Source organism: Pleurodeles waltl, unplaced genomic scaffold (assembly GCF_031143425.1).
Source record: "Pleurodeles waltl isolate 20211129_DDA unplaced genomic scaffold, aPleWal1.hap1.20221129 scaffold_84, whole genome shotgun sequence".
NCBI lineage: Eukaryota > Metazoa > Chordata > Amphibia > Caudata > Salamandridae > Pleurodeles > Pleurodeles waltl.
Genome location: NW_027150398.1, coordinates 1,917,707 through 1,943,725, shown reverse-complemented (window position 1 = coordinate 1,943,725; position 26,019 = coordinate 1,917,707). Strand labels below are relative to the sequence as shown.

The window sequence follows — 26,019 nt, the reverse complement described above, 5'->3', positions numbered from 1 at the left end:
CCTCAGTTCAGGGCACCTTAGGGGTTGTCCTGACTGGTAGGTGACTCCTCCTTGTTTTTCTAATGATCTCCTCTGACCTTGCCGCTAAAAGTGGGGGCTGTGGCCGGAAGGGGGGGGCGGGATCTCCACTCGCTGGGATGCCCAGGAAGGCTGTAACTCAAGGCATGAGCCTTTGTGGCTCATCGCCAGGTGTTAGTTGCTGCAGGGGGAGGTGAGGAGCACCTCCACCCAGTACAGGCTTTGTTCCTTGCCAAAGAGTGACAAAGGCACTCTCCCCATGTGGCCAGAAACTCGTCTGGTTGTGGCAGGCTGGCAGAAACTGGTCAGAATAGCACTAGGAGTCGGACTGGTATTCAGGGGGCATCTCTAAGATGCCCTCTGGGTGTATTTTACAATAAATCCCGCACTGGCATCAATGTGCATTTATTGTGCTGAGAAGTTTGATACCAAACTTCCCAGGTTTCAGTGTAGCCATTATGGAACTGTGAAGTTCGTAATTGACAGACTCCCAGACCATATACTCTTTATGGCTGCCCTGCACTTACAATGTCTAAGGTTTTGCTTAGACACTGTAGGGGCATAGTGCTCATGCAACTTAGGGCTGTAAGGCCTGCTAGAGGTGTGACTTACCTATGCCACAGGTAGTGGGGTGTGGGCATGGCACTATGAAGGGACTCATTTTCTCCCCACCAGCACACACAAGCTGTGAAGCAGTGTGCGTGTGCTGAGTGAGGGTTCCCCAGGGTGGCATAATACATGCTGCAGCCCTTAGAGACCTTCCCTGGCCACAGGGCCCTTGGTACCAGGGGTACCATTTACAAGGGACTTAACCGTGTGCCAGGGTTGTGCCAATTGTGGGAACAAAGGTACATTGTAGGGAAAGAACACTGGTGCTGGGGCCTGGTTAGCAGGGTCCCAGCACACTTCCAATCATAACTTGCATCAACAAAAGGCAAAAAGTCAGGGGGTAACCATGCCAAGTAAGGCATTTCCTTACACCCACATACCAGCCTGGCAAATATCCAGAAGCACTACTGTATGGTATGGCAGGTCTATTGGGATGGGCCTTTTGCTTGCTTGGTCCTGCAGGACATTTTTGGTTTAGCCATTTCACTGACCCACCACCTGGAAGGTACTGCTTTGGTATCTGTTTAAAAGGTGGGGTACTTTGTGTCTAGGGGTACCTAATAGAAGACCAAGTTACTTACCTTTTTATAACACTCTTTCTGGTGGATAATTTATCTAGCTGCAGATTCCTCACTGACTCGCCCACCTCATCATTCTGTGAACTGGACTCTTTCACCTAAACAATATCCCTAATTTAGAGATCTACACACTGGTCAATTTGCAGTTGGGCTCTGCTTCATGGGATGCTAACAGACAAAAAAGCAACTAAGCATCAGTGCATGCGAATGGCACCTAAATGTGGTTCCGCGCATCATTTCCAGAGCAGAATGACGCTGGTGCAGACCGGCACAGTACCACCTACCGACATGCAGTGCTGGTACTTTGAAAGTTTGTGGATCCTATCTGGTGACTGGGGGATATTCAAAAGGTGAGCACTGTGCAGTTAGTGTGAGAATCTACCAGAAAGAAGCTAAGTAACCAGTCTCATCCATCCAAGAAGAATCTTTTTAAGGCTCATGGAATCTGTGGCAAAAAGAGGATTAATTCGGAGGACCCTCCATCCTAACCGTTAAGATATTTGCTGCACTTTCTCAATTAAACCTCTCAAGGACACATAGGCAAGACTTTTATTCTGGCTTAAAAAATCCAAAACCAAAGAATCTTTAGATTCTCTACTTCATCCATATTCGTATGGTTGTTGAAGAATTTGAGCGGTTTGTTCCACATCTTTCTGTCTCCAGCTAAGAATCCACCAGCTTAGGAGATGAATATAGAACTGGGAGCACTAGTCAAGGATCCTTTCAAGCCTATTCATAAGGCAGCTTTTTAAATGCTGATATACGAGACTGATTCTTACAATAATACTGGCAAGATGCTTCAGCAAAATACAAGCATTTTCTATAAAGCTCCCTTAGCTAAACTTTGGTAACAGTCTGTGTTTGTGGATCTTTGACTTCTAACCAAAGTGCCAACTGTGTTTCTTCTAAATGAGATTTGCTTGCCAGCATTTTTTCCACAACCATCCACAGCTCCAGAAAGATCACTTCATTCTTTGGACCTCAAACAATGTCTAAAATGATGCACCAATAGAACACAATACTTTGCAAAATGATTCATCTGTTTCATATGGAAATTAAATTTTAACATATGGTTGCCTTCATCAGAACAGACTATAATAAGTTTGTTACATCATGTAACTTTTTCTGCTGTGCCAAAGCTGTGCGTCCTCTTAGAGAGCTAGAGTAAAAGGTCGGATGACAAGAGGCGTGGCTGCCACAACTGCACTCTTTGCCTCTAATGGACGTATGCAAAGTGGCAACTTAGTCTGTGACTCTCACCTTCGCCAAGCATTACTGTCTGAGTAGGACAGACAGAGCTGCACAATGTTTTCCATTAAGCAAGTCTCATTTCCAACTATATTCTATACAAGCGTGCTGCCTTGGTAATCATAATTCAAGCATGTGTATCTGTGAAAGGTCCAGTGCTGAAGAAGAAAAAGCTGCTTCCCTGTATCTACAGTTCTTCATTCCTAGAATCTTCCACTTGCTCTCACCCTCTTTCCCATTCATGAAGCTACCGTGAACTTTGATGCGAGCTTTTAAAACTCTCGAGAAATGGAGCATTCTAATGAGCGCTGCAACCCTTGGCCCCTCCAAATCAGTGACCAGTTATGTGATATAAAATGAGGTGAATGAGGTCTATGATTGCTGTTCCATTTGTTTTCAACATACAATTCTGCATTTAGATATTGCTATGTTAGCATTGACTATAAGTCAAGCATGTGAATCCATGGAAGATTCCAGTGCTGAAGAACCGTAGTTACAGGTGAGTAACTTTTACTTGTTCACAGAGTCACAATCTTTCACTGCTTTCATTAAGAGTCCTTTCCTTCCATATATATATATGTATTCCACAATCTACTATTCCCTTTAATTTGGACATTGTGCCTTCTTTTGATTGTAGAATGGAAATCAGCAGCTTGAAATCAGCGTATATTGACCATAAAACCTGTTTTAATATTGAAAACCTTACCCTTTCACAGTTTATACACAACAGCATCTTAAGATAATCGAGCAGTACTGCCAAGCTTTTTGCAGTGTCTGTAACGGGTAATGGTCTTAGACTGTCATCCTTTTCCCCTTTCCTAAACCACATATATGTCTCTGGATTAGGTCACATGCCTTTGATGATACCATATGACAATCGTTGTATTTGTTTCTTTGCAGAGACCTGCATTTTGTAAAGATGACATCTTTCCATTTCCGATGGATGTAGGGACCTTCTACCGTGAGTTCCAGAACCCCCCGCAGCTGAGCAGCCTCTCTGTTGACATTGGAGCTCAATCCATGGCTGAGGACCTGGTACGAGCAGTCACAACAGACAGTACAAAGCAGGTTCTCTCCCTCTGTGCAGATGCACAAATGCCGGTACATGCCCCTAATATGCATGTATCCCACTAACCTTTTATTGAGCTTTCATGATGGTTAAGTCCTACGAGGGCCTATTCCTGGGTGAGGGAGGAAGGGTAAAGCTAGACTGCTGGGAAAGCGGATGTAGAGGATTGATTTCAGGGGAAGGCGAGTGAGAGGAGGAGTGAGGATTGACCGCAGGTCAATCTGAAATACAGCAAAGGTGAGGACTGACTGTATGGGGAGGTAAGATAGTGAAGTGTTGAGGACTGACTGAAGCTATTATATGGAAGAGAACACTGGCTGTGTGGAAAGGCTGTAATAGATAGGCGAAGAGTGGCTGATGGAGAAGATATAGATCAGGAGAGGAGTGAAAACTAACTTTGGAGGAAAAGAGCACAGTCCGTAATGGGCCATGGTCCGACTGTAGGTGCAGTTGTGAAATATAAGAGATGAGGATTGCAGCATCAGCTGTTTTAGACTAGAGGGGGGGGGGAAGTTGGCTGCATGGCCATTTGGAATAAAGGAGATTAGAGGACTGATCTTGCGGTTTCTGGACAGTAGAGTGTTGAAGACTGCAGGGCACGCAGAGATGTGGAAGTAAAGGTTAGCTGAAATGAAGCTAGGGTGAAGCGGAGGGTTGAGAATTGGGCGTGGCTAAGCTAAACAAATTGTGAGGTTAGAATCCGGGGGAGATGAGAAAATTGATGTATCTACTGACTACAAGCATTCTGGTGTATAGAAGGCGTATTGGGTGTGTGGGAGATCTTGCATAAAGGCGATGGGAAGACTGACTGCAGAAGGAGATGTGGAACTAACGGATGCTTCAGGATAGCATAGAAGAGTTGAGATGAATGATTGCATGGCGTCTGGAAAAGAGGAGATTTTGCAGTGTGAACATGTCATAGATTTACGTGCTGTGTTTAATTTTGCAATGAGGTGGTTGGGTTTGGAATGGTATTTCAAAACCCTTCTGCTTTGGTCCTCAACTGTAGAAGGAATCTGATTCACTGTGACGTTGACTGGAAGCCCACAATTCCCCAAACCTGACTTGCGTTTCAGATTCTTTGTTCAAGCAGTGGGTTCAGAGGTATTTTGAAAAGGGATAAACAACATTGACGAGCAATAATAAGGTGTTCGAGCTGCCGGACACAGCATGGGGGTAAGGGGGACAGTTTTTCTGATGTGGTCTTTGATCACGTGGGAAAATGTGTAAAGGAAACATTGCCTTTGATGGCATGTGTGGCTCACATGGTCTGCATACTCCTGCCATCTAGTGTTGGGTCCGTATGTGTGCAAGTTGTTTTTCTTTGAAGTCTCTCCAGGCAAAGTGACTCCTCCTCTCTGTGATAATGCGCATGGCAATCAACTTTGTTGGATTTTCTTTCTGCAGTCGGGTTCGGACGGGTTCTTCGGTGCTCCAGCTCGAGACCATTTTCGGGCTGCCTTCAGTTCACTGTTTTATTTAAAGAATGTTTTATTGGGATTTTACACAATAGGAACATTAATATAAATGAAAAGAAACAACACATTGTATGGTGCCATTAAATCAAGTGGGAAGACTAGTTTAGGGTACAGCATGAGTAGTCGGTCCACAGTTACAAAAGTGGAGGGTAGAGATAAGTGTGTGTTTGTTTGCAGTGGTGAGGTTAATCAGTGTATGTATTGTGAGGGAGCAGATTTTGATGTTTTGGTGAATGAATAAGGTACCTCAGTTGTAGATGAATGAGACAGAGTAAAAGAGCCGGGACAAGAGAAGAAGACGGTGATAGGGGGTGAAAAGTATGGAGTAAATGGGGAAGAGGGGTGGATAGGGAGAGTAGGGAGTCATGGAGAGGAGGGGGGGATGCGAGAATGAATGAGTTAATGCATGAATGATCGAGTGGTCAGGCGATCGTGGTTACATAGACGAGTGAGACATAAAGTTCTCTAGTTTGCACCAGAGTTTACCATTTTTCATTGGTGTTGTCTTCAAGTATAGGTTTAGTGATCTACAGGCAGTTCTGTTTAATTGGACCCATTCCCACCATGTGTGGGGATGATAGTTTGGATAAGTCTTTCCATTCATTGAGGATAACTTTCAGGCCAGTTGTGACTATAATGTCCCATAGGATTCAGTCCTCTTTGTTTAATGTTTGTTTAATGACAGTGTGGGAGATGTCCAGTTTAATTGAGGCTAAAGTAGGAGTCCATTTTGGATGAAGTATTTGTGATATGGCATTACTGATGTCCCCCCAGAACTTTTTGGTGGAGGAGCACGCCATTAGCATGTGTTTAAGTCTCCTGTTTCCTTCTCAAAGATCCAGCAAGTGTCGGAGGACAGAGGCCTAGTTTATAAAGTTTGGCCCCAGTCCAGTGGGCCATATTGTCAATCCAGTATCTGCTTTGTGCTAGTGATGGAGTTATGTTGGAAATGAGGCTACTCAAGGTAGATGGCCAGTCTGGTGAGACCTTTGGAGTGTTGTTGAAGTCCGATAGTAAAGTTTCCCACTTGTCTTGTGTTGGTTTATTTAGTGAGGTTTTTGTGGGGGATAGGAGGGAGTACAGTTTGGAAGCTAGGTGACCACCTTCGGTAAATTTGTCTAATGTGTTGTGTAGGTCGGGGGTTTGGAGGTTTAGGTTTGGCTACAAGTGATTTTATTTTGGTAAAGCTCTAGGTAATTCCAATCAAATTTGTCTTTATTTGAGAGTATGGGTTCTAAGGGGGTGCTGACACTTTCACTGGGAGAATATATTTTTCTGCCTATTTCTCTCATATATATATATATATATATATATATATATATATATATATATATATATATATGTAAGGAAATGCCTCCTTGGCATGGTTACCCCATGCTATGTTTTGAATTGAAAGTGTGCAGAGGCCTGCTAACCAGGCCCCAGCACCAGTGTTCTTTCCCTAACCTGTACTTTTGTTTTCACAATTGGCACACCCTGGCATCCAGGTAAGTCCCTTGTAACTGGTACCCCTGGTACCAAGGGCCCTGATGCCAGGGAAGGTCTCTAAGGGCTGCAGCATATCTTATGCCACCCTGGGGATCCCTCACTCAGCACAGACACACTGCTTGCCAGCTTGTGTGTGCTGGTGAGGACCAAACGAGTAAGTCGACATGGCACTCCCCTCAGGGTGCCATGCCAACCTCGCACTGCCTATGCAGTATAGGTAAGACACCCCTCTAGCAGGCCTTACAGCCCTAAGGCAGGGTGCACTATACCATAGGTGAGGGCACCAGTGCATGAGCACTGTGCCCCTACAGTGTCTAAGCAAAACCTTAGACATTGTAAGTGCAGGGTAGCCATAAGAGTATATGGTCTGGGAGTCTGTCAAACACGAACTCCACAGCACCATAATGGCTACACTGAAAACTGGGAAGTTTGGTATCAAACTTCACAGCACAATAAATGCACACTGATGCCAGTGTACATTTTATTGTGAAATACACCCCAGAGGGCACCTTAGAGGTGCCCCTGAAACCTTAACCAACTACCTGTGTAGGCTGACTGGTTTTAGCAGCCTGCCACACTCGAGATATGTTGCTGGCCACATGGGGAGAGTGCCTTTGTCACTCTGTGGCTAGTAACAAAGCCTGCACTGGGTAGAGATGCTATCACCTCCCCCTTGCAGGAGCTGTAACACCTGGCGGTGAGCCTCAAAGGCTCACCCCCTTTGTTCCAGCACCACAGGGCAGTCCAGCTAGTGGAGTTGCCCGCCCACTCGGGCCACGGCCCCACTTTTGGCGGCAAGGCCGGAGGAGATTATGAGAAAAACAAGGAGGAGTCACTGGCCAGTCAGGACAGCCCCTAAGGCAGAGGTCTTCAAACATTTGGATGCCGGGACCCCCTTGTCAAAGTTTTCAGGTGTGAGGAACCCTTCCTGTCAAAAGTTTTTCTAGAACTTGATACTCCTCATCAGCGACAAGTATAAACGCCCCCAATATCCATGGCAAATCATTTTTATGGTAAGGGAATATTAGTAGACAGTATTTAGCAAATCAAAGGTTTGTGGGTGACTGTGGTTTGGAGTCAGAGACTTACTACACAGTTCAAACAAAAAATCTACCAAAAGAAGTGCCCAAAAATATGCAATGAGACACCTGCATTGGCTCCCAGTCAGCAAAAGGATCACCTTCCGACTTCTCACCCACGCACACAAAGCCCTCCACGACAAGGGACCGGAATACCTCAACAGACGCCTCAACTTCTACGTCCCCACCCGCCTCCTCCGCTCCTCTGGCCTCGCACTCGCTGCTGTCCCTCGCATCCGCCGCTCCACGGCGGGTGGGAGATCATTCTCCTTCCTGGCGGCCAAGACCTGGAACTCCCTCCCCACCAGCCTCAGGACCACCCAGGACCACTCCGCTTTCCGGAGACTCCTAAAAACCTGGCTGTTCGAGCAGCGATAACCCCCCTTTTTCCCCTAGCGCCTTGAGACCCGCACGGGTGAGTAGCGCGCTTTATAAATGTTAATGATTTGATTTGATTTGAATGGTACTTTATTTTTCTCAATCAAAACATAATTTAACAAAACTTATTTGGATGATAACACATTTCTGAACTAGTGTGATGGGTGTGGCTGTGTTTCACCAGAGAGACGGTCAATTTGTGGATGTATTCTTGCTACTGCCATCCTCAGGTTGTGCTCCACCTCTAGTCTTGAACGGTACTTCGTCTTTAATACTGCCAATGATGAGAACCCAATCTCACATAAATATGATGAGCTAAAAGGCAGAAGAACCTTGACTGCAATTTTTGACAAACCTGAATGTTCTTCAGATATTGCCAGACAAAATTCTCCCAATGAGATTTTGTTGAACTGCATCTGGAGAATACGGTCACTCTGGACCTCAATTAGGTCTTCCTGAAGGTGCACTGGAAGACGAGTACCTGCACCCACTAGGAAAGGTTGAAAGACCCAGTCATTGACATGATCAGTTTCCTCAGGAAAGTACTTTTCTAACTGTCCCTGAGAGAAGTCAAGTGATTTATTATGACCTCAGCCGCACTTTCAAGTTCATATCCTGTGTCCTCAAGAGCTTCTGCTAAACAGGGGAATGCCTCAAGCAGGCCATCTTGAATTAGTCTTCTCCACAACTCCAGTTTCTTCTTGAAGGCAGATGTTTTTTTGTACATGGTGAAAGACGTACTTTCAGCTCCTTGCAAAGACAAATTCAAGGAATTTAATTTATCAAAGATGTCTGCAAGGTATGCTAAAAGCACAAGCCAACGGGGATTACATAGCTGTTCTGCTTTGTAGGGGTCCACATCCAGAAGGAACTGTCGTACTTCGTTTCTTAATTCAAAAATACGATTCAGAACCTTCCCTCTGGATAACCATCGGACTTCTGTATGGAAAAGCAAACCATCATGTTCGGCTCCCATTTCGGCACATACAATTGCAAACAGACAAGCTCTAGTTGGGTGTGCCTTTATGAAATTAACAATTTTCACAGCAGAATTCAACACTTCCCCAAGTTCTCTATCCATGTTTCGGACTGCAAGGGCTTCCCGGTGTATCATACAGTGGGTCCATAGAATATGAGGAGCCACTTTCAGCACTTTAGCTTTTAGGCCTGCCCTAGCCCCACACATGGAGGGAGCACCATCGGTACAGATCCCAACACAGCTCTCCCAATTTAAGTCATTGGAGCACAGGAAGTCATTGAGAATATCAAACAGGGCTGCTGATGTTGCATGTCCCTTGATTGGTTTACAGAATAAAAAATCTTCCAATATTACAGTTTTGTGGCAGTATCGGACATAAGCAATTAAATGAGCTTCCTTGGATAAGTCAGTTGCTTCATCCAATTGCAAAGCAAACAAACTGGATTTTAAGCGTGCTATGAGTTGTCTGTGGATGTCCTCTGACATGTCAGAGATGCGACGGCAAACTGTTGTTTCTGAGATGGGTACCATTTTAAACTTCTCCGCTGCTTTTTCACCAAGCATTGTCCTGGCCATGTCAAGAATTGCTGGAAGAATCACTTTTTCCCCATCTGTAAAAGGCTTTTTGTTTTTGGCAATGTGGTATGCCACTTGGTAAGATGCTTTCAAGGCATTTGTTGGCGTGGAAACCAGATTTTTCACAGTGTCTTTTTGGTGGATGATGTCTTCCAGCTTTCTGGCAAAAAAATCTGTATTTCTTCCTACCAGTAACCCATGTGCAGTTTCCAAGTGACGCTTTAATTTGTTTGGTTTCAGACTTTCGTTAGCCAAGGTCATGCCACAAACCACACACTGTGGCCTGATTTAGCCATTTATGGTGATGCAGGTGAATCCAAAATTCAGGTAGGAGGTATCATATGACCTAATTTTTCCAGGTCTTTTCTCACCGTCTGTTTCAGCCTTTCGTTTGAATGTCCTACCATCTTTTTGCAGCAGGAAACGATCGTTGGCAAATGTATGTTTGACCTACGGTACAAAATTCCAAAGTTCAATATTACTGAATAGCTCAGACTTGCTACTACATGCGGAATAGCTGTCTTTTTTCAAAAAACTCTTTGCAGTTCTCAGAATGTCTCAAAAAATCTTCTTATTTTCTTTAAAAACACAAATAACACAGTCAGTTCCTTCCACGTGATTAAATCAGAAATTGCAGCAGCCGCATGTTGAAGAGGAGGGCTTTGGGCACCGACACGTTTTTATTTACAAATTAAGCACTGCATAAGCAGGTTATCTGGAGCAGAGGTGGATGGGTAGCTGCATGCAGGTGATGTCCAGGGGCAAGAGGTCTAGATTTTGAATGTAAAGAGCCAACCCAAAAGAAAACTACCAATCTATGCTGGTACTCTGTGTCCTCCATAGGCAGGGCACTGGAATTAGGCAATTTTCTTTTTCTACTTTTCCACATAATTAAGAATTTTACACATTTGCAAGACAAATAATTATCTGCTGCATAATCTGCAAATGTTAACAAAAAATGCTTCCTCTTGCCCCTGGACAAGCTGTTCAAAAGTTACTAAAAAATACAGCCAGAGTCTTGCCTTGCAGTGAACCCATTACTCCAGACGGTTTACTACATGTGCGTACGGATGTTTTCACATTATACATCATAATATGGCACCAAACAATGCAAGGGTCTGCACCTAGTGACCTAAAAAACCATCACCTATGAACTCTGCAATTTTTTTTTAGCACATTCAATAAAGAAGAATGCGGTTGGCAGCATCAGTACACATAAAGCAGCAAATATCAATGCAACAACCAACACATAACAAAATATCAACCAGCACCTAACACCCTGGTATTCACAATCCGTAACCAAAACCCAACACCTGCACATAACAACCCAAAGTTTTGCTCCTATCTAAAGGCCAGCATCCTACAATCCTAAAAATAGCAAATATACCTTGCCACAAACATCCAAAGAACCAGCAATCTGCTACTGTTTTTTTTTTCCTGATTGAAAATATACTGCCCACAAATTGAGAAGCAGCACACATCAGATCGAACCTAGGCCCACATTTATACTTTTTTAGTGCCGCATTTGCATCATTTTTTGACGCAAAAGCAGCGCAAACTTACAAAATACAATTGTATTTTGGAAGTTTGCGCCGATTTTGCGTAAAAAAACTACATAAATGCGGCGCTAAAAAAGTATAAATATGGGCCCTAATCTTTTTATTAAAGGGAAATACATTACTAATATTTACATTGTTATGAAAGTGCCATCCATACAAATGAACTGATTAATACTGTTTTGTAAATACCGGTCTCTGTAAAGTTTTTAAAAGTGTGTCCATGCTGAAAGAATCGAAGGAGGGCTTTCACACCTCCCCTGCTTTGAATTATGAAATCTCATAGAAGAATGCCGATTTGGTTTTCAGCAGATCGTGAAGGAGAGATGTGCTACTTACCAGTTCTGCAGGGATGAAGTCCAGGAAAGGCAGCAGGACGGAGTGCGAGGCAGCGGGGAAAAAAAATGTCTCCTCTACAAAGCATTGCACAGCTTCGTATTTATGGCCCCAGTTCCCGGCATTTCATTGTTTTCATTCTGCATTCTCTCTGATTGGAGGACAGTTGTCAATGACGTTTCATTATTTCCAACGTCCTCCAATCAGAGAGAATGCAGAATGAAATGCCACTCTCTGGAATCCAAAACGAAGAGCAAACGTTTTGGATTCCAGTTCAAGGCAGATCCAGGCAGCCTAAGTGCGGGATGCGCGACCCCCTTTTATTGACTTCACGACCCCCGTGGGGGTCGCGACCCACACTTTGAAGACCACTGCCCTAAGGCAACCTGAGCTGAAGTGACTCTGACTTTTAGGAATCCTCCATCTTGCAGATGGAGGATCCCCCCAATAGGGATAGGAATGTGACCCCCTCCCCTTGGGAGGAGGCACAAAGAGGGTGTAGCCACCCTCAGGGCTAGTAGCCATTGGATACTGCCCTCCCTGACCTAAACACACCCCTAAATTCTGTATTTAGGGGCTCCCCTGAACCTAGGAAATCAGATTCCTGCAACTTACGAAGAAGAGGACTGCTGAGCTGAAAAACCCCTGCAGAGAAGACGGAGACACCAACTGCTTTGGCCCCAGCCCTACCGGCCTGTCTCCCTCCTTCAGAAGAAAACTGCTCCAGCGACGCTTTCCCCAGGGCCAGCGACCTCTGAATCCTCAGAGGACTGCCCTGCTTCCAAAAGACCAAGAAACTCCAGAGAACAGCGGCCCTGTTCAACAAAGACTGCAACTTTGTTTCCAGAGGAGCAGATTTAAAGACCCCTGCAATCCCCGCAAGAAGCGTGAGACTTGCAACACTGCACGCGGCGACCCCGACTCGACTGGTGGAGAAACAACGCTACAGGGAGGACCCCCCGGCGACTTCGAGACTGTGAGTAACCAAAGTTGTCCCCCCCTAAGCCCCCACAGCGACGCCTGCAGAGGGAATGCCGAGGCTCCCCCTGACCGCGACTGTCTGAATCCAAAATCCCGACGCCTGGAAAAGACCCTGCGCCCGCAGCCCCCAGGACCTGAAGGATCGGAACTCCAGTGCAGGAGTGACCCCCAGGAGGCCCTCTCCCTTGCCCAGGTGGTGGCTACCCCAAGGAGCCCCCCCCTTGCCTGCCTGCATCGCTAGAGAGACCCCTTGGTTTCCCATTGAAACCTATTGGAAACCCGACGCGTGTTTGCACACTGCACCCGGCCGCCCCAGTGCCGCTGAGGGTGAACTTTCTGTGCTGACTTGTGTCCCCCCCGGTGCCCTACAAAGCCCCCCTGGTCTGCCCTCCGAAGACGCGGGTACTTACCTGCTGGCAGACTGGAACCGGGGCACCCCCTTCTCCATTGAAGCCTATGTGTTTTGGGCACCACTTTGAACTCTGCACCTGACCGGCCCTGAGCTGCTGGTGTGGTGACTTTGGGGTTGCTCTGAACTCCCAACGGTGGGCTACCTTGGACCCCAATTTGAACCCCTTAGGTGGTTTACTTACCTGCAAGAAATAACATTACTTTACCTCCCCCAGGAACTGAAAATTGCAGTGTGTCCACTTTTAAAATAGCTATATGTGTTTTATGTAAAAAGTATATATGCTATTGTGATTATTCAAAGTTCCTAAAGTACTTACCTGCAATACCTTTCAAATGAGATATTACATGTAGAATTTGAACCTGTGGTTCTTAAAATAAACTAAGAAAATATATTTTTCTATAACAAAACCTATTGGCCTGGAATTGTCTCGGAGTGTGTGTTCCTCATTTATTGCCTGTGTGTATGTACAACAAATGATTAACACTACTCCTTTGATAAGACTACTGCTCGACCACACTACCATAAAATAGAGCATTAGTATTATCTCTTTTTGCCACTATCTTACCTCTAAGGGGAACCCTTGGACTCTGTGCATACTATTCCTTACTTTGAAATAGTGCATACAGAGCCAACTTCCTACAATATATATATATATATTTATTCGATGGCATGTGTAGCTGCAGATACACATGCTGTGCACAGGTCCTGCCATCTAGTGTTGGGCTCGGAGTGTTACAAGTTGTTTTTCTTCTAAGAAGTATTTTCGAGTCACGGGACCGAGTGACTCCTCCTTTTCGGCTCCATTGCGCATGGGCATCGACTCCATCTTAGATTGTTTTCTTTCCGCCATCCGGTTCGGACTTGTTTCTTTTCACTCCGGTTGTTCAAGTCGGAAAAATATTACAAATTTGCTAAGTTCGTCGGTATTGCTTTCGATCGAGTATCATCCATCATCGACACCTCGGTACCGGCGGATACAGATCTCTACTTGCCCTTCGGGGCACCCGTGCCCAACTTGGGCCTGGTCGGCCTGACCAAAAGTATCGTCGAAGCCTCATGGACCGGACCCCGTTTAGATTCTGCCCTCGGTGCCATGCCAAGTATCCCTACACGGACCAACATCTGGTTTGTAACCTGTGTTTATCTCCGGATCATCGAGAGGATACATGCGAGGCCTGTAGATCCTTCAGCTCGAAAAAGACTCTAAGAGACCAAAGAGCGTGAAGGTTAGAGATGGCGTCCAGAAGCACCGAACGCCTCAACGCAGAAGAGGAGGACATGATCCACACTGCCGTCTCCATTCGGGGGTCCGATTCCGAACAAGAGTCTGACATCAACCGACCAATAACAGCGGGGCCAGCACATGAGTACGCTTGCCCTGACCCAAGCCAAGCCCAAATACAAGGCCTCGGGGACGCCACTGCCAGAAGGCCATGGCTCCACCCGTAAAAAGGCTACTGGTAACCAGCAACATCTTCGGCACTGAAAAAAGCCACGCCAACAACAAAGCCTTCGGACTCGAGCCGAGGCACAGGCTCCGAAATTATAAGGCACCGACCCATCGAGTCCAAGCCCCGAAAGTCACTCTCGGAGCTGAGACCAGAAGTACTCCAGGCTCTTCGGTACCGAAAAAAACGGCTTCGGAGCCGGAAAAGCATACATACACTGAGGAGCATGGACTCTCAAAGCAATTAAAAGAAAGCCATACATTTGCTGAGGAATTGACACAAATAGAGGATTTCGATGAGAAACATGCCAGAATTCAAATCCATAAAGACACTGGCAAAATCCTCACAGCACCTCCTCTAAGAACAAAGAGGACATTGGCCTTCTATGGACGTTTGGACACTGATCAGCCACAGGCTAAAGTGCCAAAACCAAGAGAAAAATCTCAGCCTCCTCAGTTTTCAACTTACCAGTCTCCTCCTCATTCTCCTCATCTAACTGTCTCCCCGCCTGCTACACCCACTGCACAGTCTCCATCACACACTATGCAATCACAACAAGATGACACGGATCCATGGGATCTCTATGATGATCCAGTTTCAGATAATAGTCCGGAGTGCTATCCACCAAAGCCATCACCCCTTGAGGATAGCACCTCATATACACAGGTTCTAGCCAGGGCAGCAGCATTTCACAACATGGCCATGCACACAGAACCTCTTGAGGATCACATCTTATTTAACACATTGTCCTCAACTCACGGCACATACCAAAGTCTACCCAAGCTTCCTGGCATGTTAAAACATGCACAACAAATCTTCCAGGAACCAGTTAAGGGAAGAGCCATAACTCCAACAGTAGAAAAGAAATATGAGCCGCTACCCTCAGACCCAATTTTTATTACACAACAGCTACCCTTAGATTCCGTAGTGGTCAGCGCAGCAAGGAGAAGGGCTAACTCCCAGTCCTCTGGAGACGCACCCCCTCCAGATAAGGAAAGTAAGAAATTCGATGCTGCAGGTAAAAGGGTGACGTCACAGACAGCCAATCAATGGCATATAGCCAATTCGCAGGCCCTAATGGCCAGATATGACAGGGCTCACTGGGATGAGATTAAATACATTATTCAGCATCTCCCCAAGGACCAACAGAAGAGAGCCCAGCAGATAGTAGAAGAGGGACAAGCAACCACAAACAACCAAACCAGATCAGCATTAGACTCCGCAGATACAGCCGCAAGAACTATTAATACGGCTGTCACCATTAGGCGACACACACGGCTTAGGTTATCAGGATTTGAACCTGAAATCCAGCAGGCTGTCCTCAACATGCCTTTTAACCAGCAACAACTATTCGGCACACAAGTTGATACAGCCATTGACAAAATGAATAAGGACGCCGACACTGCCAAAGCTATGGGTGCGCTTTATTCACCCCAATACAGAGGCTCATTTCGAAAGCCTCAATATAGGGGAGGCTTTAGACCCCAACCATCTGAGCCATCTACCTCACAAGCCAAACCCTCTTACCAAACGCAATACCAGAGAGAGGGGCTTTGGGGGTCCTACAGAGAGCAATTCCCCAGATCTAGAGGAAAATACTGTCCCTCAAAGCAACCCAGTCATACCAAACAGTGACTTTACCACCAGCTTCCCTCACCACACTTCCCCTGTGGGAGGAAGACTGCAAAAGTTCCATGCCCACTGGTTACCCATCACAACAGACAATTGGGTGTTATCCATTATCCAACATGGTTATTGCATAGAATTCACACAAACTCCTCCAGACAGTCCCCCAAAATTGCACAGACTTCCATCTCAACACATTTCAATGTTGCAAACAGAAGTACAGGCACTATTACTCAAACAAGCCATAGAACTTGTGCCACATCATCAGAAAGGAACAGGGGCTTACTCCCTGTATTTCCTCATTCCCAAAAAGGACAAAACATTGAGACCAATATTAGATCTCAGGATTCTCAATCTCTACATCCGATCAAAACACTTTCACATGGTGACATTACAAGATGTAGTCCCATTGCTACAACAGCAAGATTTTATGGCAACACTGGATCTAAAAGATGCGTATTTTCACATACCCACCCATCCAGCTCACAGAAAATATCTCAGATTTGTAATACAAGGAAAACATTACCAGTTCAAAGTGTTACCCTTCGGGATAACAACAGCTCCCAGAGTATTTACAAAATGCCTTGCTGTAGTCGCAGCATACATAAGGAGACAACATATACATGTCTTTCCATATCTCAACGACTGGCTAATAAAAGCCAACGCTCAAAAACAGTGCCAACATCATACACGTTATGTAATAAACACCCTACATACACTAGGGTTCTCAATGAATTACCAAAAATTGCACCTACAACCAGCACAAATTCAGCAGTATTTAGGAGCCACATTAAATACCCAAAAAGCACTTGCAAGCCCAGGTCTACAAAGGGTGCAATCGTTTCATAGCATATTGCCACAAATCCAGCCAAACCATCAGTACACAGTCAAATTTGTAATGAAACTGTTGGGCATGATGGCATCCTGCATCACCATTGTCCCAAACGCAAGACTAAACACGCGGCCCTTACAACAGTGCCTTGCAAAACAATGGTCGCAGGCACAGGGTCAACTTCAAGATCTAGTGTTGATAGACCGCCAAACATGCATCTCTTCAGTGGTGGAATCCCATAAATTTAAACAAAGGGCGGCCATTTCAAGACCCTGTGCCTCACGCCATTCTTACAACGGATGCATCAATGATTGGATGGGGAGCACATCTCAACAATCACAACATTCAGGGAAAATGGGAAACAAGCAAAAACAACTTCACATGAATCACTTAGAACTGCTAGCAGTATCCCTAGCACTAAGAGCCTTTCAACCTCTATTTGTTCACAAACACATTCTTGTCAGAACAGACAATATGACAACAGTGTACTACTTAAAAAAACAAACAAGCAGGAACCCACTCATCACAACTTTGCCTTCTAGCACAAAAATTTGGCATTGGGCAATTAACAACAACATACACCTGGTAGCTCAGTACATTCCAGGGATTCACAATCAATTAGCAGACGACTTCAGCCGAGATCATCAACAAATGCACAAATGGGAAATTCACCCCCAAGTGTTTCACAAATATTTTCGCCAGTGGGGAACACCAGACATAGATCTGTTCGCCACCAACCACAACGCAAAATGCCACAACTTCGCGTCCAGGTACCCACACCCTCGATCCAAGGGCAATGCTCTATGGATCAACTGGTCAGGGATATTTGCTTATGCTTTTCCCCCTCTCCCGCTCATTCCATTTCTGGTCAACAAACTGCGTCAAAACAAACTCAAACTCAAACTCATACTTATAGCACCAACGTGGGCACGTCAACCATGGTACACCACATTGCTAGACCTATCAATAGTACCACACATCAAACTTCCAAACAGGCTGGACCTGTTGACACAAAACAAACAACAGATCAGACACCCCAATGCTCAATCTGGCTCCTGAAATCTTAGAGTTTGGATATCTACATCTTCCACCAGAATGTATGGAAGTGATTAAACAAGCAAGAAGACCTACCACCAGGCAGTGTTATGCAAACAAATGGAAAAGATTTGTTTTCCACTGCCAAGCCAAACACATAACACCCCTAGACGCAGCCATACAAGACATTGTAGGTTATTTACACCATCTACAAAAAGCAAATTTCGCTTTTTCATCCATTAAAATACATCTCACAGCAATTTTGGCTTATTTGCAAAATATATAAAAACAAATCTCTATTAAGAGTGCCTGTCATCAAAGCTTTCATGGAGGGTCTAAAACATACCATACCTCCAAGAACGCCACCAGTACCTTCATGGAATCTTAATATTGTACTCACACGACTCATGGGTCCACCCTTTGAACCCATGCACTCCTGTCAGATTCAATTCCTAACATGGAAAGTAGCATTTCTAGTGGCAATCACTTCATCACGAAGAGTTAGTGAGATACAAGCATTCACTAGTGAACAACCCTTTATACAAGTACACAAACATAAGGTTGTACTTCGCACAAACCCAAAATTCCTACCTTAAGTCATCTCACCGTTTCATCTCACCGTTTCATATAAATCAAACAGTGGAACTTCCAGTCTTCTTCCCACAGCCAGACTCAGTGGCAGAGAGAGCACTGCATACATTAGACATTAAAAGAGCTTTAATGTATTACATTGACAGAACCAAATCATTCAGAAAAACTAAACAGCTGTTTGTCGCATTCCAAAAACCCCATACTGGTAATCCTATATCAAAGCAAGGCATAGCCAGATGGATAGTGAAATGTATCCAAACTTGTTACCTAAAAGCTAAAAGGCAGCTGTTAATAACACTAAAGGCACATTCCACTAGGAAAAAAGGAGCAACAATGGCATTTCTAGGAAATATACCAATGACAGAAATCTGTAAAGCAGCCACTTGGTCAACACCCCATACATTTACCAAGCATTACTGTGTAGTTGTATTAGCAACACAACAAGCCACAGTAGGACAGGCTGTACTAAGAACACTATTTCAAACAACTTCAACTCCTACAGGCTGGCCACCGCTTATGGGAGGAGAACTGCTTTGTAGTCTGTGCATAGCATGTGTATCTGCAGCTACACATGCCATTGAACGGAAAATGTCACTTACACAGTGTACATCTGTTCGTGACATGTTACGCTGCAGATTCACATGCGCCCTTGCTCCTCCCCGGGAGCCTGTAGCCGTTTAAGTTACATTTAAATTTGTACATATGTATATAGATCTCTATTCCATTGCATGGACATCTCTTTCTTTACACTCTATCACTCCTACCTTACCCTCTGCGGGAAAACAATCTAAGATGGAGTAGATGCCCATGCGCAATGGAGCCGAAAAGGAGGAGTCACTCGGTCCGTGACTCGGAAAGACTTCTTTGAAGAAAAACAACTTGTAACGCTCCGAGCCCAACACTAGATGGCAGGACCTGTGCATAGCATGTGAATCTGCAGCGGAACATGCCACGAACAGATGTACACTGAGTATGTGATATTTTCCATAAATTTTGTTGGGTAGTTTGTTCTCAATTTTGCGGAGTGCCTGCGCCGGATAGAATGTTTATAGAGTGGTGTGTTTTCATTTTTTGACGGTTAGAAATGAAATGAGGGCTAAGGGTTTAGCAAGTACAATTTCCGTAGCAAGTAATGGAGGCAAGGGGTTGGTGGTGGTTCAGAGCCAGGGGCTCCCCTGTTTTGCTAGGAAGGCATGTTGATAGCTCCGGTAGTTGGGTACGTTTAGGCTGCCAACTTTTTTTTAGGAAGTTTCAGTTTCTTTAGGGCAATTATGAGCTTTTTAGACTTCCATTGTTAACCTTTATACCAGTCTGTATTGTTTTCATTCATGTTATACCGTTGCCTTTAGAAAACAGAAGAAAGCAGTCACCTGTCGATTCAGTGTTCTCCAGTCGCGGCCCTCGGGTCTCTGCCATTCGGGTCTTGCTTTCATGTCTCATCAGCTTCAACCAGGGATGCGCTGCTAATGGACTGAACTCATTTCAATTCTGTACCAGGTACTATGCGAAATACCAGCACACCAACCTCTATCAGGTTTGCAACCTGTGTCTGTCTCCTGACCATAACGAAGAAGACTGTGAGGCCTGTCGATCTTTTCGATTGAAGAAAACATTGCAGGACCCTCAAGCGCGTCGGAAAGCAAAGATCTGGAAGAGGCAGCCGACATCTTTGGCCAACTCTGTCAAACAGGCAGAGGAAGAACTGCACAAGGCCTCAGCAGCTGACTCCGAAATAGAGTTTGGCCTACAGAAGCAGAACTTTTCATCAGGACAGCGTGCAGTGAGTACCCATGCACCTGTTCAGCCTACCAAGAGACACTCCGTTCCAGGGGGTAGAAATACTTTATTAGCTAATAAAAACATAGCTGGAAAATACTGTTACAGATATCAATTAACCTAAAACGTATACAAACAGTAAAATATGAACAGAAAATAAAAGCAGCCCTCATAATTAGGACAAAGGAAACCCTGGGACGACAACATGACCTATTTTAAGAAAGCATTCAAGATGGTCAACCCTCCCTATGAGGACCCATAGGGCCTCAGTATCATTTTGGGCAAAGCAGCCTGTTATCTAAAGGTGCATTCAAGATAGATAAAACCCTTACATTTCTAATACCTAATGTCTATAGGATGAATTCTGATGTGTTATGACTGGACAATTCCCTTTTTTGCCCAGAGGGTGCTAGATAAACATGTTGCGGCCGCCAGGGCAGTAAAGATTCTCAGTAACTGGATTAATCTGATATTTAACTTTTCATTACTTGGGTCGAGAGCTGTCATGACAGCAGACCAGCAGGACCGGACTCCTAAGATGTTAAATTCTCTTCTCAATAATTCCGTTCTCTGACTTCCCAAAGCTGGGCAGATGCAAACCACATGGATTAGGGTCTCCCTAGTCTGATGACATAATCTACAAGCCTCTGATTGCCACCCTGCCTCTCTTTTCCATTTCAGGAGGAAATCAAGAGTTTGTAGATCTCCTAACCTCATCCATCGGAGGGTCTGCTTAGTTTTTCATGCTAGTAGGGGAGGCAGGATATGAGATTCCTTGTCCAACGCATATGAATTTAGGACGAACCATCCATGCGATCGATTTGATAGAACTTCCATGTCTTCTAACTGGCTTAAGATCTTAGCCGATTTGTTAACTCCTTTTCTGAAAGCTGGTGCTTGTAATTGAAAGCTGGCGCCGGTAAAGGGACACTCAGTTCAGCTGGAAACGGTGGCTTCCGGGCAACTACTGCCGACAGCCCATGGTAGGCAAAGAACATCTGTTAAGGATGGCCCGCCCTCTGCACCAAAAGGGAAGCTGAAACCTCCCGCTGCCAATCCGAGCATCCCGGCTTCCACACCTTTGGCTCTGACTACCTTAGCGCTGAAACAAAGTTCAAGTTCAACACCAAAATCCTCAATTTCTGCATCAACATCGATTTTGGAACTGATCCTCAAACTATGAAGGAAAGGCTCGATCTGAAACAGAAAATGCTACACCTTCAGCTGGTCGGATTTAGCAAAAACAGTGCAGTCGGCACTCACTCCATTAAAGCGCCAGCTTTCTTTTCAGGAGGCTATTGACTTACCTGTACCTCCTAAGAACAAGGACATTGCAACCAGTCCTCTAGAGCTGCCTCTGCCAGCTTCTCCTCCACCACCTCCTTCATCACATCACTCAGTGCTGTAGAAGACGTTACTCCACAGGGCTCCCCACAGTCTTACACTGGGGATCGGGGACGGATGACAATGATCAACAGCTCACAGATCCATGGGACAGCCACGACATTGACCCCCACCACCTCACCCCCAGGGATAATGACCTAGACCTCTACCTAGTCACGCCATCACCCCTGGATGATGGAACATCCTTCCAGGAACTCATCACTAGGGCAGGTGCGTATCACCAGGTCCCTTTGCGCAAAGATCCCATCGAGGATAACTTTCTCTTTGAGACACTCTCTTGGACCACTAGGACATGCCAGTATCTGCCCGTGCTAAAGGAGATACTCTGCCACTCAGATGAGATTTTTAAAGATCCGGCGCAGGCATGTATGACACCGAGAGTAGACAAGAACTACAAAGCTGCACCCTCAGACCCACCTTCCATCAATGGCCAACTCCCCCAGACTCACTGGTGGGGTCTAATGCCCGCAAGAGAGATCATTCTCAGACATCAGCAGATTCCCATTCACCCGACAGAGTTTAACTCTCTTCACATAGGAAATCCAAGGAACAGACAAATATTTAGTTTGTTTGCGGCAATCCTCTACAATTTTATGAATAAGAATAGATTCTGGAGTGAACCAAATCTTCACCCATACAATAATGGGTGCTAGGCCCACCCAATCCTCCAGGAATCCCAGCCCTACTTCATGGTGAAGAATTAAACTAGAAGTGGATTTGGGGAGTCCCAACAATCTACTCAAAAATGTATTTTCTATTACCTTGAGTGATTTGGCTGACGTGTGTCCCCATACCCCTGCACCATAAGTGCCCACTGACAGGCATGTACTTTTATATAACTGAACCATTTCCTTTGGGTATTTGTGGCCTAGCTTTTATGCAAACCTAAACAGCGTTTCACACCTCGCCTCCATTGCTTGTGACCGCTGAAAAAGTAATCGGTACGAAGAAAGGTTTACATCAAATAAAATGCCCAGGTAGCTAAAATGCTTGATCTTTTTATAGGTATATACCCCCCCCCTCCCCCCCCCCCAAGAAAAAGTTTTAGAACAGGCATTTTTTGGGTGACAAGTTAATGTATAAGACTTACCATTATTAACGTTAAGGTTCAGTCCTTGCATAAAACGATAAAACCCATTTAAAAGAGCCTGCAGGCCATTAGCTGTACGAGCTAACAGGACGCATCATCCGCATACAGCAGAACTGAAATGTGACGTAAGCCAAATCTGGGAACATCGAAAGAACACATGCTTACGAAGTAATCCAATGCATTTATATAAAACAAAAACAGAAAAGGAGCCAAAATACATCCCCGCGGGCGACTGGGATGGGAGGCGTCAAGTCACCCTGTTGAGAGTAACGCACTCTCATATTATTATCTTGATGTAAATATTCCAAAACAGCCAAAAGAGAGGGATCAGTGCCAGCCAGAGTCATAATGTTCCAAAGCTTTCCTCTGTCCACTAAGTCAAAAGCACAGGAGATGTCCATGAAAGTCATATGAACGGCACCTGCCCTGGCTTTGACATATTTTCCTAGAATCAGGGATACATTTAAAGCTTGCTCATATTGCAGATCTGTGAAAAACAAGTTTTCTTCTGCCCAAGTTTCCAATCTCCCTAAAATGATCCTGCCAAAGATCTTCATTGAAGTATCGATCAAGGAGATAGGGCGATAGTTTGAGGGGTCATTTTTATCTCTTTTCTTATAGATTGGCTCTATAAGTAACTGTTTCCATGACTCTAGATCCCCCCCCATTAATTAGAGATCTAAATAAGTTAGTCAACAATGGGACCCACAAGTCAAGATTTTGTTTAAAGAATTAACATGGGACCCCATCGGGCCTGGCACCTTGCCTGCAGCAGAACGTTGAATGTCCACTCGTACGTCCCCCACTGAGATGGAGTTACCAAATTCTTGAAGTTCAGTTTGCGGAACAGTCATCTCGGTCTTCATCAAGACGTTCTACATTCAGTACATTTGAGAGTGGGCCGCCCATTCGTGTTCTGTTACATGACGATGTATTCCTGAGGGTTTTCCCGTGTAATAGGGTTTATCAATGACCTCCCAAAATAATCTGGTGTCTTTCAGAGCAGCTGCCCGCTCAAGTTCTTCCCAGGCATTTATTCTGCTATTGCTTTTTCTGCTCTCAGTAGCCACTCTGTAGTTTATTCTGGGTACACGTACTTTGACTGGGCCTCGCAGGAAGGTATTTGTGGCTTTCAGCGCATTTGTACAGTCGGAGTCAAGCCAGCTGTGGGAGGAGTCTGAGATAAACCTACAGATGTTACTAAAACTTGAAGAGACATTGCTTGGTTCAGGTTCTTCCATTAAGCAACAGTTCACCTCCCTCGTGTTCTTTCCAACTGTTTCAGTCATGATTTTATTAGTGTCAACATTTCACTATTTTCTATGAACCCCTTTATTTGTAGTGAAAATTAATGAAGGCTTTTCCTCTTGATTCGGAGGGGAGGGGGCCTCTAAGTACATTAGTGAACTCGGCCGTTAATGGGTATTAGAACATTGGAATGTTGGGATTTCCGTTAGCGACAATGGAGTGCTCCGGGCTTTTACTGGCCGGTAAAAGCACGGAGCGTCAACATTCCAATGTTCTTTGTTCACAGCAACAGCTGTGAGCAAAGGTCTCACGGAGCCCGAGCGAATCTTAACCCCTTCGTGCTCAGTGAGGTCTTTGTTTTATTTATTAGAACATTCTGCCCTCTAGTGGCTGAATGTTTTAATAGCGTTATAGCCCTTCATAGCTGGGCTATACCGGCAATTAGAACATTGGAATCTTGGGAGCTCCATCGGAGACAATGGAGTGCTCTGGACTTTTACTGGCTGGTAAAAGCCCGGAGCATCAACATTCCAATGTTTTTATTCACAGATGTTGCTATGAACAAAGGCCTCACGGAGCCGGAGGGGATTTTAATCCCCTCAGGCTCTCAGAGGACTTAGTTTTATTTATTAGAACATTCTGCCCTCTAGTGGCGGAATGTTCTAATAGCTTTATAGCCCTTCGTAGCTGGGCTATACGGGTAATTAGAACATTGGAATGTCGGGAGCTCCATTGGAGACAATGGAGTGCTCTTGGCTTTTACTGGCTGGTAAAAGCCCAGAGCTCCAACATTCCAATGTTGTTATTTACAGCTGTTGCTTTATTTATTAGAACATTCTGCCCTCTGGTGGTGGAATGTTTTAATAGCTCTATGGCCCTTCGTAGCTGGGCTATATCAGCACTTAAAGTCCTGCTCCCATGTTTAACACTGGAGCGGGCTTTAATGCCCGGTGTAGCTCGCTACGCGGGCTCTAAGGCTATAGTGGTCATTTCAAGGAGATCGACACACCTCATACTTCACCATCCAATATTATAAGTCATCAGTGTAATTTGATACAAAATACAAACTACAGCACTATTTTGGTTAATGCTACTCCATACGCTGTATGCTGAAAGTGGCTTGTGTTGTCCGTCCTTCCGATTTGAAATCCCACAAACCCTGCTCCCACTATGATAACATTTGGCTATGTTGAAGTCTTCTACCCATAATAGAGATACAATGGGAACTTTTTCCACTTTTTCATCAAGCAAGGTTCCCAGCTCTTCCACAATATCTACCAGTTGGTGCCCCAAAGAATTATAATAAAAATTAGTAAGAACATTATTGTACACCACAGGATAAAATAACTTTGAAATCTGGAAGTGCGTATTTGAAAAGAGTTCCTTAATTACAGGATTCCCTACCCCTAAAGAAACACAGATTGCAAGTCCCCCCTTCCCCCTCTCAGCCACAGATGGCATTGCAGGGCAACAGAACGATATGTACCCATTTACATAAGGGCAATTCAGTGCCCATGTCTCTTGGCAACACACAATGTGAAATGAGTCCGTGAAACTCAGCCATTCCTGTTTCATAATTTTCGATCCAAGTCTAGCCACATTCCATGTAAGGAGTCGTAAAGCTTTTGTCTGAGATCTGGACATACTCTCCAAGTTTAATGGACAGGCGACCTGAGGGGGAATAAGAAAGGGGTTTAAACTAGGTTCAGAGAGCTGGTTACTGCCCTTATTTGCAGTTTCCCCCGGATCCATTGTCAGAAGCTGCTTTCCATCCTGGGCAGTTTCATTGCTCCTTTCACTTTGCCAATTAATAGACCATCCCATCATCCTCTTAGGTACCGTATCCGGTTATCCCCTATAAATTTGGGGTGACATCAAGCCACTTTCTTGGTATCCATCTTCACTCCTGGGCAGTCAATAATTATTATCCAGCTCTGATAGGACCTGAAATCTATTTGGGGTTGGAATCCCATATGGTTTGGATGAATGCCCCCATGTTCCTTCTTCCTGCGCTGATCATATGCTCTGTAGAAATAGTCTAGTGGGACAGTCATTATTCCATTGCCAACTTTTTCCCTGCAGCCCCTATGAGTTGGATTCATCAAACGATGTGTCAAGTCCGGATGCCTACAATGAATAACAATACAGTCCCCTTTTAAAGATTTAGAAAAGGGGCCTATCCAG

The 26,019-nt window shown here is 44.9% G+C and overlaps 1 protein-coding gene across 8 annotated transcripts in view; it reads left to right on the top strand.

Moving 5' to 3' along the window:
• LOC138281254 (autophagy-related protein 13-like) overlaps positions 1-26,019 on the top strand; it is a 363,183-nt gene that overhangs the window by 319,794 nt on the left and 17,370 nt on the right. For 4 of the 8 annotated variants that reach the window (XM_069219574.1, XM_069219576.1, XM_069219577.1 and 1 more), the window contains one exon: positions 3,354-3,554. In XM_069219574.1, the coding sequence (XP_069075675.1) occupies positions 3,354-3,554 (201 nt within the window). The remainder of the gene's footprint in view (positions 1-3,353; positions 3,555-26,019) is intronic. The other 4 variants (XM_069219575.1, XM_069219579.1, XM_069219582.1 and 1 more) reach the window with 1 other exon arrangement.